This window comes from Drosophila willistoni, chromosome 3R, assembly GCF_018902025.1.
Source record: "Drosophila willistoni isolate 14030-0811.24 chromosome 3R, UCI_dwil_1.1, whole genome shotgun sequence".
Classification (NCBI taxonomy): domain Eukaryota; kingdom Metazoa; phylum Arthropoda; class Insecta; order Diptera; family Drosophilidae; genus Drosophila; species Drosophila willistoni.
The window spans coordinates 5,426,533-5,440,806 of record NC_061086.1 but is presented as its reverse complement, the minus strand read 5'-3'; the positions used below and the strand labels follow the sequence as shown (position 1 = coordinate 5,440,806).

Here is a 14,274-nt window from a genome sequence, read left to right as displayed (position 1 = left end):
GTTTACTAATATTAACTCAATGATATTTTTCTATTAAAAAGTTTGTTTGGAAAGTAAGCCTTACTATGGGTTTTATATGGGATCCCATAATTATAATATGGTTTTTAAAGCATCAAAAGGAAGGTTTCTTACTGCTTATCGAGAACCACATACCCTGTTTTTGACAAGGGTATTGAAAAAGAAAACACTAAAGAGGTATTGGGTTATATTGTCGGCGCACATATGGTAGGCATACAAAAAAACACACACAAACACACAATCAACGCACACACACACACACACACATACAACCAAACGTGTATTAAAAGATACTTCATATTCACTTTATTTTCGTTATTCTCCCTGCTGTATATATTTACAGGAGCTGATTGTGAGATGCCAAAACCGATTAATTTTGCTAACAAACAGGATGATGACGAGCAAGGGCGAGAGGGAAAAGCTCACTATATCAATATCTATATCTATCACAGCATGAGGCCGACTCGGCTGGGCGCTCATCACTTAATTTGACACCATAAATGATAAATGAATATTGAAAATAGCTCAAAGTATTTAGCCTAAACAGGTGTTTACTATCTCGCTTGTTGCCAATGACTTTGTGAATGAGTTTTGTATGAATTGAAGTAAGTAAATATGTGTGTGTGTGTGTGTGTTTGAAGTCAAACAAACTCAATCCAAGCGACAAAATGGGCCAAAAAGATATATCTTTCGATTAAAATGTTGACATTTCTGTGGTCACATTTATCTCATTTTAACATCGAAGACTAAAGTTGTTTGATTTAAATTTCTAAGCAAATACAATTCGACAATTTAAGATTACATTTCATTGTATCTACACATTATTGGGGCTTAAAAATGTTATTCCTTTGGCTAACGCAAATCTTTAAATGAAAACCAATATTAGCAAATATTTATCTAAGAGTTGATTCAAGGCTTCCTTCTCTCTTGTGCTTAAAAATGATATTTCTAAACAAAAAATGTTGACAAGAACACTTAACGAACCAACTGAGAGCCGAACATGGGACAAGGACAAAAGGAAGGACTTTGTTTGGCTCGGTCAAAAGGAAGCCAGCTGGCATATACTCGACTTGTGTATCTGTGTGTGGGTATGAGTGAATGAGTGTAGCTGATGTATCTGTGTGTGTGTGTGTGTGTGTGTGTGTGTGTGTGTGTGTGTAACTCTACCCTCTGCTAGTGTTTGCCTAAGGCAACGAGTAGCGGCGAAAAAGAATGAAAAAAAGGTGGCAAAGGCAAATAAACTTTTTTTTTGGCAGTCGCAAGGCTAAAACATATTCACAATCAACAAAAAGGGGAGAAAAAATCAGAGAATGGTAAGAAAATCAGAGAATGGTAATGATTTATATAATACGCACACATTATCAGTTAGTTAGATGGATTTCCTTAACCCTCAACAGAAGTTTGAGGTAAACAAAACTGGAATAAATATATATACCGATTTGGGAAGACGGATTATAAGTATAGTCTACTTTTTGGCGAATGAAGAAGGAACTTTTAAATGTTGCGGATTGCAGATTGTGAATCCCAATGAAATTTTTTAAAATATTCTCGCATTATTCATACTAATTTCATAAAGAAAATTTTTATTTTTTTTTTAGTCAAATTCAACGGTCAAGATTGATATGAGAAATTTGTAAAGCTGCTGGTCCAGTGGATGACATTGTCATTCCCCAAACAAAACTTTTGTGACTTGAACAAATTTTTGTTGTTTCTCTTTTTGTTGTTTAATTTCAACAAATTAGCGTCATAATGAAACGCTTAATTAAAATAACAAGCGCAACTCAGCAACAACAACAACAAGAACGAAAAATAAAAAGTAGCTGACAACTGACACGCAACAAAAAAAAAAAAAAAAAAGAAAATGGGGGAAAAAACCAAGGGAGGGGCAAAAAATGAAGCATTAATAACAATAACAATAACAATAACATTTATTCTAAACAATTTTGAAGCCGGCTTATGATTGATGATGATAATGACACTGTAGGCACTGAATTATTAACAAATAGAAATAATAGAAAAAACAAAAAAAAGCGAACCAAATAGTAGTGGAAAAGAAGAAGAACGGAAAATTGAATTAACCGAAAATGTAACACAATTGAAAGAAGATAGCCAAAAAGTCATTGAAGTGAAACAAAGTCATCAAAAGTCGAAAGGCCATTTGCTAGTTAGATTACGTATTGCCAACTAGTCAGGGACTTGGTCTATTGATTGTTATTTGTTCAGAAGGTAGCAAGAAGCAAGCATGAATTAATATTAAATTTTGTGTTATTTGAAAGACGCCCAAGGTGGAGGAAAGAAATGGAAACAAAAAGTCCCTCTAAGCACAAATAATGACCAAACGGCACGCAATGGTCGAAGAATAAATTCACCAGGTCAACATCTATAGAGATGGCATCGTGAGGATATCTCAAAAGGACTCAACAACAAGCAAAATTCATTGCTAGTCTAAAAATGTCAAGGGGTTTTTCCCATATGGATTTGAGACAAACAAATTTGTATTCTGAAGCTGATCAGAAAAATATCTATTAAAAGAAGCCAGCTGGCATTTACTCGAATATTCGAATGAAGCTTTTCATTGTTGTCTCTTTTCGTTTCCAGCTCAATTTATTGACAGAATGCGCGCGCCTTTAAAGAATCGATTTCTAATATCTTTTTATCATTTCAGGCCCATCTCTGCGCACTTCTGTTGGGTGAGTGGGCATGCCTTTTCCTTTTTGGCAGCATTTCTCTAGCTATTGTAGAATTGGCACGCAATTTAAGTGTCTCTCGGCCAAAGAGCATAAACATTTATTGCCTACAAATAATAAAAAACAAAAAACAAGTTAAAAGCTTAAAAACCCAAAATTTCCTCACATTCTATCTTTTAATCGTTCAGGAGTAAAACAGGACACGTGCCTGGATATGCCAGAGACCCATTTGATTTATGCGAATAAAGCAAACCAAGAGGAAGAAAAAAAAAACAGATGAGAAAAATGATTCCAACTTTGGACCCGGAAAAATTAATAAACTTGCTCACAAATTGATAAAATGATGAACCAAATAACAAAAACAAAACACAACAAGGACTTGAATATTAAAATGAGAAGGACAGACGGTACGCTCTGGCCATAAGGCCGGGAGATCAAATATTACAACACAACACACAAACAACAAAAAAAGTAAAAGAAAAAGCAAAAAAGCAAAACTTGGCCATGTCCTGTAAATGGCAATAACTATACTTACACACACACAAAAATACATATATATATTTTATACAGGCGTGGCGCATACATACATACATCACTAGTCACTCAAAAACATGTGTCACATACACACAAATGAGGGAAGTTGTGTCGCATTTTCTAATCAAATTCTTAAGATACTCTTGTCTCTCGAATTATGAAGGGGAAACATCATCTTGAACTCAACTATATATGTACATATATATTGTCTGCGAAGAGAGGTTGGGGGATAGTTTAAAACTTGTATTTTTCCTTTTAGTTTTTTTTTTTTTATTTTAGTTAAATCCCACACGGCTAATATTAAATTAGCCCACGTGCTCTCTTGGTTGCATGTGACTAAAAATTTTTGTTTTCTATGTGTGAGTTTATTTTCGGATTTTGCTGGAAATGTTCATGCCACGCGCTACTGATTCTCACACACACACTCACACACAGTTAGAGAACCTATATTTCAACATCAACAACGACAACGACACGAACGAACACCATAATATTAAAATCAATCTGCATACTGTGACAAAATTCATGTGACTTGCCGTCGTCGTCGACCACAACTTAGAGACAGCAATAAAACGAGAACCGAAAAGAATTTTTGAATCGAAAACAATTGAGAATATAGTCAACCGACGATTAATCAACTAATATATAAAAATAATGTTTAATGTTTAATGGCATTAGTTTATGGCTTATTGGCTTAAGAAACGAATAAAACTGCGTGAAAATGAGTTAGTCAAATTTAGCGGTTGTGATAAAAAGTTTTCGAAAGAATTCTGACATCATTTGATTTAAGCCCTCAAACAATTGTTAAACGAAATTGTTATTAATTTAATTGACATAAAATGAATAACTACCTTTTCAGCAATTGTTTAAAAAACCAACGAAAAAAAAAACATTTCTTTGCAGAGGTTCTGGGTAAACAAGTTTTATTGAATTAGACCCAGAAATAAACAGCGAAAAAATTGAATAGCTACCTAACTACTCTATTTAGCTAGTGGACCATGAATAATAAAATAACAAAAATATAAAAAAAAAGAAATTTAGAATAAAAAAAAAGTAGAGAAATTATATATCAATGGAAAAATCGCGTGGGCTGTTTTTGCCTCGTGATGCCATGTGATGTTGCAAGCAAATGGAATAACACACAACTAAAAAAAATACAACATAATATTTGTGTGTTGGAGAGGAGAGGCGTGGGGAGTAAATCGGGTATTGTCGCAAGATTTATGCGATACACTTTTATATGGCCAGAATCGCCCGATGCTGCTAAGCGGCAAATTATCATTAATAATATAAATAGCTTTAATCGTATTCGGAATTTGCTGATATATACATACATATATATAAGAAAATCTATTTTTTTTCCTCCCCAACTTTTTTTTTTGCGGAATGGTTTTTTGTAAAATATTTATGAATGTATTTTGTGTGTGTATGTTTTCTTTTTTTTTTGTCATGTTTTTGGTTTTGTTAAGGCCTTGGCATTGATCCAGCTCACGTAGGCAAGCAGGCAGGGGATGAAAAAATGAAATTGATAATAATAATAATGGCCATGGAAATATTTTGTAAGTTTTTCTCTTTGTATTTTTTTTTATGGGTTTTTTATTTGTTCTTTTTGGTCTATAGTCGTCAGTTTGACTTGTTTACCAGTTACAACTAGACTCGTCGTCCATCTCAATATCTATGTATTTTTCGATATTTGTCTTTTATTTATTGTCTTATGTCAACGTCGAAGTACTTTAGTTTTATGAATAAATTGCGTGTCTGCCCTTTGTACCCTATAACCGAATGATTAAAAAGGTATATTAGAGTCTCGAAATGTTTTGAAGTAGTCAGCTAAATTGTAAGTTTTATTAAATTCTCCAATTGTTATAGGGCATCTTTTGGTCGTGTGACATTTGCTTCTCAATTTAATAACTTGATATAAAAGACAACCGAAGAAGAGTCATAAGTTCATTCTACTCACTCAAATATGATGAAAGATATTTGCTTTCTGTCTAATATTTGTAGAGAGAAAAGAGAATTGAAGAAATAGGAACTCAGTGTACACTAAAAAGACAAACGAAACAAAAAAAGGAAGAAAATAAGACGGCCCAGTTGAAAAAAACAACACTTTTCCTTCATTTCTTGCAAATGGCTGGGTAATTGTGAAGGAAGTTGTCGGCCAAAAGATAAATGCAATCGCTCACACTTAACCATAAAATGAAGGCATACACGTGTCTAACCCACCCTCCGGCCTAACAAAAACTTTGGCCATAAACAGCCCAAACACCACCTGATACCACAGGCCATCGTTTGCCTCTCCCCCCACCAATCAACGCTCAGCTGTTTTTGTGGGTGCAAACAAAAAATTTGTTACCCAGGAACCCGGGCAGGAAGAAAAAAGAACAGAACAAAAAGAGCGCATAAGAGGGCATGAGAAAATTAGAACTCTGGGAAGCAGGACAACCCGGAATAACGTTCCACTCACAAACTGCTGCCTACTTTTAGGCTCGTTTGGTTGGTTCGTTTAAAGAGAAATTCTAAGAGAGCATGAAAACGATATGAGAGATACCGTTTTTCTCTTGAGCATGCGGCCTAGGCGGGACCTTGAACTCGAAACTGTTCTTTCATTTTTTTTCTTTTACGCTTTCACTTTCGTTATGTAATCCTCAGAGGAGAGCGCCAGCATTTAGGCTCGTGCAATGGCATGGAAAAATGAGGGAAATGAGGAAAAAGAAAACTTTCACTTTCACAACAGTCAACGACTCGGCGGCAAGAGAATGGGCCAAAAGGAAGAGACATTAACAAAGACACAAGCAAAAACACAGAGAGAAAGAGAGAGAGAAAACTTTTTTTTGCTTGTTGTACAGAAAAAAATGCGACGTAATATTTGCCCAAAAACAACACGGGAAAAACGGAAACGAGAATGAGAAAACCATATGATCCACACTCTAGGATGTCATAAAATAGAAACAAAAAAACAAACAAATAAATTTTGTAATAGGCCTAGTTGGGGATTCTAACGTGACAATATAGCCAAGCATAATGGGTAGGGCCGAGACACGAAGAAGAGGTAACATTGATTTGGCTTTATGTACAGATTTTTATGGCCCAACGAAGGAACAAATGTTCGGGACTCGCCCTAAAATGTAGGCAAGGTAATTGTCACTTGCCCACTGCTTCTTCTGAAGGGTAAGACGCGTTGTTGTTGTTGTTCGTTGTATCTGGAATATGCCAACATGTGTTAACTTAGCCCTAAACAGAAGATAGCAGGCACTTTGTGCGCTTTCCTTTTTCGCTTTTCCGGAAAATCTCAACGGATTGAGTGATAAAAGCCAACGCATAAATAATGCTAATGGTTATGGTTTGCTCTTTAAAAAAGATGAAAATGAAAATTGAAAACGAAAGTGAAAAAGTAGGATATGAAAAATATCAAGAAGAGAAAGAAACAAAAAAAAATAATTTTTGAGACAATAAAGCAAGGAAAAAAATTACGCCATATTTAGACGTAATTGGACGCACAGTAAAGTAGAAAGGAAATAAACAGGTACACACACACACAAACAAGCTAGGAGAGTAGAGCAAGAGAAGCTAAAGGAACGGAAGTACAAACGACACACACACACACACATTCAGTGACTTCCTGGCCTTGTCTGCTCCTCCTTCCTTCTAAAAGTTGCTTCACAATTTAACTGCTTTGGAGCTTACCTTTGTCCTTTTTTTGGCTCTTGCTTCGACTTTGACTCAGATTGTAGTCATCCTCTCTCTTCGCTTTAATCGTATTTCTTCTTTTTTAAGTGTCAATTACATTGACGTTTATTTAAATATGCATCGCACGGCTGCTATCCTGGTTGCCAGGATATTTCAACATTTAAGTAGTCGGCATTATTCTCTTATATGAAAAAATATATATTTATATATATGTCAGCTTGTGCGTGTCCCGTTCCCAATCTTAACCACTCCAGTGGGGAGTATGAGGAAGCAGCATTCACTTTGTCAAGCTGTCGCTTTGCGTGTGAAAAAGTCTTCAACTTTCGAACATTGTGATTTTGGGTAAGGATTTATCGGGTTTTATTGTGCGTAGCAACACACATACAAAACGCACATATACAAACACATACTTAAACAAAAATAAAAGCCTTGGCATTTACCGCAGATATATGTTAATATATACAGCCCTTCCCCCCGCCATCTCATTCCCCAGCAAACTCATGTTCATAAACTTTTTGATACCTGCATTTACATGAAAATTTTCTAATCAAATTATGAACCCACACAACTTGGGCTAGTGTCGAAGGCTAAGGAATTCTAATTTAAAATCGCTTCGAGTTCCACGTAGAAGAGACAAAAATTGGCATGTTTATTTTGCATTTCATCAAATTCTATGCCAAAAACAAAAATGAAGGACAAGATGAAATTTTATGTTGTACATAAAAGTAAGAAAAATGTGTTCATGTGCAATCCGAAAATCCAGCGAAACGAAAGGACGAAAACTCACAGAGGCAGTGAATGAATTCTGTGTTTTATCAACAGCAGCAACAAGCCAATCAAAATGCAATTTCCACTCATTTTTACGACACATGTTTGTCCTCGTCCTCCTTGTGACGAGTCAAGGGAATACGGTTGATATGAAAAATGTTTTATACAAAAACGAAAACGGATCATCATCATCCTGGGCAGAAACAAGTTGATTTCGAGAGTTGAGTTGAACTCAACACTCAGCTGTGTGACGACTATGAATTTGTCATTTTATCAAAATAATAATAATAGCTAAACAAATTACAAGCAAACATGACGTATACGCAATGTTGACGAACATCAGCAGCAGCAGCAGCAACAACAACTTCATCAAAATGGAATCATCAGCTGTGCCAGCCATTTGCCTTGTGATAAGCAAAGGACAATGTCGCCTAAAAGGCTGCCACATATATTATGGATGTAGATGTAGATTGCCACCTTTTGCTTTGCTTTACTTTACTTTTTCTCTGTCTCCTTGTCTCTCTTTCCCTTGACATGGCTTTCACATTTTAACCTAAGAAGAACACGTGGCACAAATTAAATTCTATCAAAATGAAATGTCAGAACGCACAAGTTTCTAGATTTCAGTTTTAGGCTGTTTGTGTGCGTGTTGTGCGTATTAAAAGAGCGAAAGAGAGACAGAGAAAAAGCAACCAGAGAAGAGAGCGAAAGAAAAAATCAACGAAGCAAAGAGAAAGCCCCTCTAAATTGTTTGCCACACATCAGAAAGTTTTCTTCCTTTTTTATTTTTACCCACTCATTCTGGCTGTCCTAATCAGGCTTACACGTGTGTAAAATGTTTTCGTCAGAGTAAATAAACCCCCATCATAACATTCTGAAAGGAGGTTTGTGTAAAAGTTACAGCAGTTTGTTAAATTTAAATGAAACACAATCCACAATTACAAATTACAGTGCAATCGATGCATTGCTTTATGTTAAAAGATAATTTCAAGATTTAAGTATCTTTAGCTTTATTGACATATTTCAAAACTTTTCGGTCAACCCTCTCATTATATACGTATATAGCACACACCAACAATTCCAATAATTTCATTTAAAGAGTTGCAACATTTACAGTTAATTATACTGACGTCAAATTAGAATGACTGGAATGAGTTGTAGGTTAACTCTGTTGGGCCTGATCCTTGTTCTGGCAGCTTGTTAGTTAGTACCGGAAACGAGAGCAAACACTTCCTTTTCAGTAAAGAGCACCCAATTGGATTCGAAGCACTTGGGCATTAACATAATAAATTGGCTCACCCAGGCAGTTGTGTTTGAAAAAATACAAGCGAATAACTTCATTGCTTAACCACATTAATAACGCAGCTTTAATAACGATTTCGATAAGCAAAAGGAATAAGGAATTTTCCTTCTTCGTCTCTTTCCTGCCTATGAGCTCTATCGGGGAATCTGAGTAAGTATTATATATATATATGTATATCGCTACGTGACCAGATAACAAAACCTAAACTCTAAAGAAATGGCTTCAAGAATTTCTCTCCTATTTTGGCTTGACTAAATAGTTGCCAATCCTAGCCACACTTGGCCATGGGGGGATTTAAGGAGAAGAAAATGGCCTTTAGGTAATTGTATGGCCATAAATCTTAACTCTGTATGTATCTATTGGCTTACTGCTGCAATGATCCCATGCCGAGCAGGCACGACAATTTAACGCCTGTCTGAATGTAAGGTATGTATCAATTTAAGCAGCAGACAGCACGAACATACATTGGTCTATCTCTGTGTGTGTATGTGTGTGTGTATGTATAGTCAGGTGTTTATAAACCAAAAATCGATTGAATTAGGCAATTAAGGTCAGGTCAAGTCACTCGCTTTCGAAAAACCAAACTTTTTCAATTTCTGCCAAACAAAACAGTAAAATCAGGCAGGAAAAACTTATCGCCTGAAAAGGGGAATCATCACAACAAAAAGGAGAACTCGATAAAAATTCAAATTGTAAAGGACCACACAAAAAAACTTTTAGCTTAGCTGTTCAATGAAGCAATAAAGGATAACATGGATATAGAAGCCGATTAGGATAGGCCAATAGGTCGAATATTGTCGGAACAGAGTGGGTTGGCTTGAGGCCCAGCATATGTACATGAAATATTTATGAAGAGTCTGCGATAAAAGTTTTTGGTCAAAACAACAAAAGAACACAATTCCCCCATCTTCCATCGACTCCCCCCACTCTCTATAACAATCTCTTTTCTGTACTAGCAAATGAAATTGAAAAGTTGAAATTCATCAAACATTTTTGCTTTTTTAAAAAAAAACATTTGTGTAGTTTATACCTTTTTCTTGTTGGGTTTTAATTTATTGTTTTTAATTTTTAGTCTCTTTCAATGGCCACAAAATGGCAAAGGTTTTTTTCTGGCCTACCATTTCCACAGTCTGCCACACAATCTCACACACACACACACACACACATACCACATGCAAACACACAGTTAGCCTAGGGAGGAAGAGAAAGAGGGAGAAAACTTTGCCCAAAGTGTTAAGAACTCGTGTAAATTCCATTAATGCTAAAAAGTTTGCCAGCCGGCAAAGGCAATGCCAAAAAGGGCTTATAACAAAAGTGGGGACGATAAATCAACAACAACAACAGCAGCGGCAGCAACAACTACAACAAACAATGTACATCAGCAACAACAATTAACGGCTGTAATTAAAAGCAACGCTCGAGTGCCCAAAAATTAAGCAATGCCAAGGCTATAAAAATGCAAATTTTCTAACCATACAACAACAACAAAATCAACTAACTAATCAATGTTAATTGGAAACTCCTAATTTTTTTATCAAAAGATTTTTCAACCCCCTTCATTTTGTTGTAACTTATTAAATATGCAAAAAAGAATGAACGGAAAGAAAAACCACATTTCTATTGTGCATGTATTCAAATGGAATCATTTAATTTTAAAGCTATTAAATGAGCAGCATATTATTCAAATGGCATTCAATCTTATTGAAATGAAATGAATGTGCCTAATAAAAATTAAATTTTATGAAGCTTCAGGCATTTCTAATAGTAATTATAGCTAACCCAATTCCCCAACTTAAAAGACCTTGATTTACTTGCCAAAAACAAAAAAGTTAATGATCAGCTTGTTAGAATAATTGCCAAAACCTTTAATATGCAACAGTAACAAAACAAAATAATTATCGAAAATATTTGAGATATTTCTAATGAAATGTGAAAGAGAAAAGCAAATAGGAAAACAACATCGCACAAAATCAGAACAGAAAATGTAAAAATCACTTAACCCATAGAAAGGCCACAAAAACAAAATTCAAATGCGTCGCCAAATTCTCTCAATTTTCAATTCACCATCTCCCTCGCTCTCTCTTTCCTCTACTCTACTCTTTGCTCTTTTTCTCTCTTGTATAATTTTATTTTTCAATTAGACAAAACAACAAGAACAAGAACCACAACGAAACGCTTGTGCTCGATAAATTTATTGTCATTTAAATGCACACGAGTGGAAACGTACCACAGGATAGAACTTAAATCAATAGGGGTTTATCGACTAGATTTTATACCCTATAAGAATACATATCAGTCCTCAAAAGATGTTTCTTCTATAAAAGATAGCATATATTTTGAAATAAAAGAGCCTTGTTATTCAACTAAATAATTTTAATTCCCATGAAGTTTTGAGGTCGTTTTGAGCCTGGGCCAGGAGTATTTTAATTCTTCAGTCGTCTAGCCCAACAGAAAAACAAATGGACTCTTATTCCTTTATGGGGTATTTATATTGATGAAATGAACAAAATAAAGCAAGAAAAGGCAAAATTTGCGATGTTTTGTTGTGAAAATGTCGCTAAATTCTCCCACACTCTTTCGATTATTTGCGCTTCCCATTTTCATCTTTCTTCTTTTTTCTCTTACACTCTCTTATTGAGGGGGAGGTGTGGCAGAGTGCGTGTGTGTGTGTGTGCACCTAGGACTGTGTGTATTCAACGATTACACAATCGATTTGTAAGAAATTATTTCGAAAAATTGAACAATTGAATTTATTTGATTGGGGCGGTAATGGCGCAGGGGAGAGGGGAAAGGAGAACAAGTACGCAATGTTGATCACATGTTATGTGAATTAAATGCAAATTTCTTTGACTTTCTACAATAAATGATTAGCCGTGTAAGGGGTGGTGGTATGGGGGAGGGATTGAAAATGGGGCTGAGGGCTTGCCTAAAGTGAAAGTGTAGCCGCCTGATACTGATGATGATGCTAATGATGATGACGAGTTTGCTTAGCGCACAAAATTTAATTAAATTGTTTAACAAAACATCAGCAACAACAACAAAGTCCACAACAATGGAGCAATAAAAGGCACGTGGCCAACTGCACCCCCCTCCTACATATTCACCTGATGACATGACAATTAAAAATGAATTTCCACTTTTTTTTCCAAAAACTCTTCTCATATATGTATATCTTTTTTTGGCCACATTTGACAAACCATATGAAATTTTCGCCTTTTGTGTTTTGTATACAAAAACCAGGCAAGTGTAAAATTTGTTATACAATCAAGAAGAAGAACAAATAAATAACAACAAGAACAAAAATTAATGCACAAATATTTGCTTGATGATACACACAAAAAAAAAGGTATTAAAAACAACATACATTTTATTTTATTAAGGTACTTACGTTATGGCCTGAAAATAATAGAGTGAGAGTGGATGGAGAAAGGGGGGCAGGAAGAAACACGGCAACCCAAACGGAAGAGGGCAAAAGGAATTGCTCGGAGTGCAAATCATATCTCCTGTCTTTGTTCGTCTTAAAATAATTCATTTTGATGTCAAAGACAACAATTCAACTAAATACACGAAACTGAATTTAAACGAACACAAACAAGGACAAAATTTGTAACGAAGTTTCGTTGCTCTTTCTGGAATAAGCAAATTTTGCTTTATAAAAACTGTTTGACAGATTGTTCCAAGAGAAAAACTAACAATAAGACAATTTAAATTAAAACATTTAACTATGACCAATTTAGGCATAAAACGAATATACCCTTAGATGAACATTTACCGAGAAGAAAAATTATATTTGAATGGATGCACGTCATGCTAATTTCGATTATATACATACATATATATGGTATATATGTATATATAAATGTAGGCCAGCAGATCTGACAGATCAGAAAACCAAATCAATTCTAAAAAGATTGACAAGTCTCGGAGTGAGTGACTGTTTGAGTGACATACGGGCCGGGCCTGGACTGGCAGTGGTTGTCAGTCCTTGATTTGAGCCTTATGTAAAAATGTGCCAAGTGAGGCAAGAGAAGTCTTTTATGCAAATGTCGTTCACAGCGTTTTTCCGATTGGTTTGACTAGGTGTGGGTGTGGGCTTGAGGCGGGAGTGGAGGGAAAGTGTGTTTGAGTTTCCTCTCGATTAAGGCTGCCTTGTTTCTTCGATTCTTTAAAACGGGAAATTAAATTGTTCAATGTTCACAATTTTTAATTAAAAGATAAAAAGTGATTATTATTATGCTATGGTATGTAATAAGCAAATATTTGGCATTTCGTTTTTGGTTGTCTTTAATCAGGTCTTAGGTTTATTTTCGTTTTCCTCATCCTAAGCAGCTCAATTCGGACTCGTTAATAGAAACATTTACTTAATTATTAAATGGATTGATTGTTAGTAGCAAAAAAAGAAAGGAAAAACATTTCTGACTCACCTTATTACGTAATTCACACAGACAACACTCTGAGGCTTTAGCTTGTCGAGAACCACAGTGGCTTGGGTAACAATCCAACAGTAGCCACCATATTTACCCAGGAAACGATAGCGACAGGTCTCACCCTGTCCCTTGCTTAAAACTGAAAGTAAAAGATAACAAAAAACACAAAATTTGTTGTAGTGAAATAAATATTTGTTTTAACCAAAATCTAAGTCAAGTTCTTTGCTATTCAACTTGACAAACAAATCAAATTACATCTGCGGTAAAATGGCAAAAGCAAATCAAAAAGTAAATAGACAAAACAGCAAACAATTGATATAATTACAACAGCAAAAACAATAACCATTTTTGCGGTTCTAATTTGCGGTTTATATTTAATAATAATAATTTATACACTTGGAAAATTTATTCACGCACGACAATTATTCCAGTTCGAACTACTTGAGACTGTTTAGTACTCGTCATTTCAGTTTTTTCTGACAATTTCATGAAGATGATAAATTTGTTTTTATCTCATTAGTCAACCATAACTAAAGCTACATTTAAGAAAGTAAAAGTGTATCAAAAGGGAATTTCAAGCTGAATATCCTTTCTATCCATATCCCATATATATTATTTTTTTAATCTTGACATTTGCACAGAATATTCTTTGAGAGAATATTCTTTGAGTGTACGCCAGGGCTATGGATGATGCGTTTTGTGTAATAAGAAATTTTATGACTTAATCGTAAATTTGCAAAAAATCTGTTGGTGAAATTTTTGGGCGAACGGCAAAATGTTCAAATGTGCATAAATTGCTTGCTTTTGCTTCATTAAGAATCTTGCATGTTGTTGGGCCCCATCCCATCCC

General features: G+C 35.0%; 1 protein-coding gene across 1 annotated transcript in view; it reads right to left on the bottom strand.

Annotated features, from left to right (window-relative positions):
* Window positions 1–14,274, bottom strand: part of LOC6650614 (protein similar) — a 73,030-nt gene that overhangs the window by 20,432 nt on the left and 38,324 nt on the right. Inside the window, exon 7 of the mRNA XM_047010006.1 lies at window positions 13,422–13,563. Within this exon, the coding sequence (XP_046865962.1) occupies window positions 13,422–13,563 (142 nt within the window). The remainder of the gene's footprint in view (window positions 1–13,421; window positions 13,564–14,274) is intronic.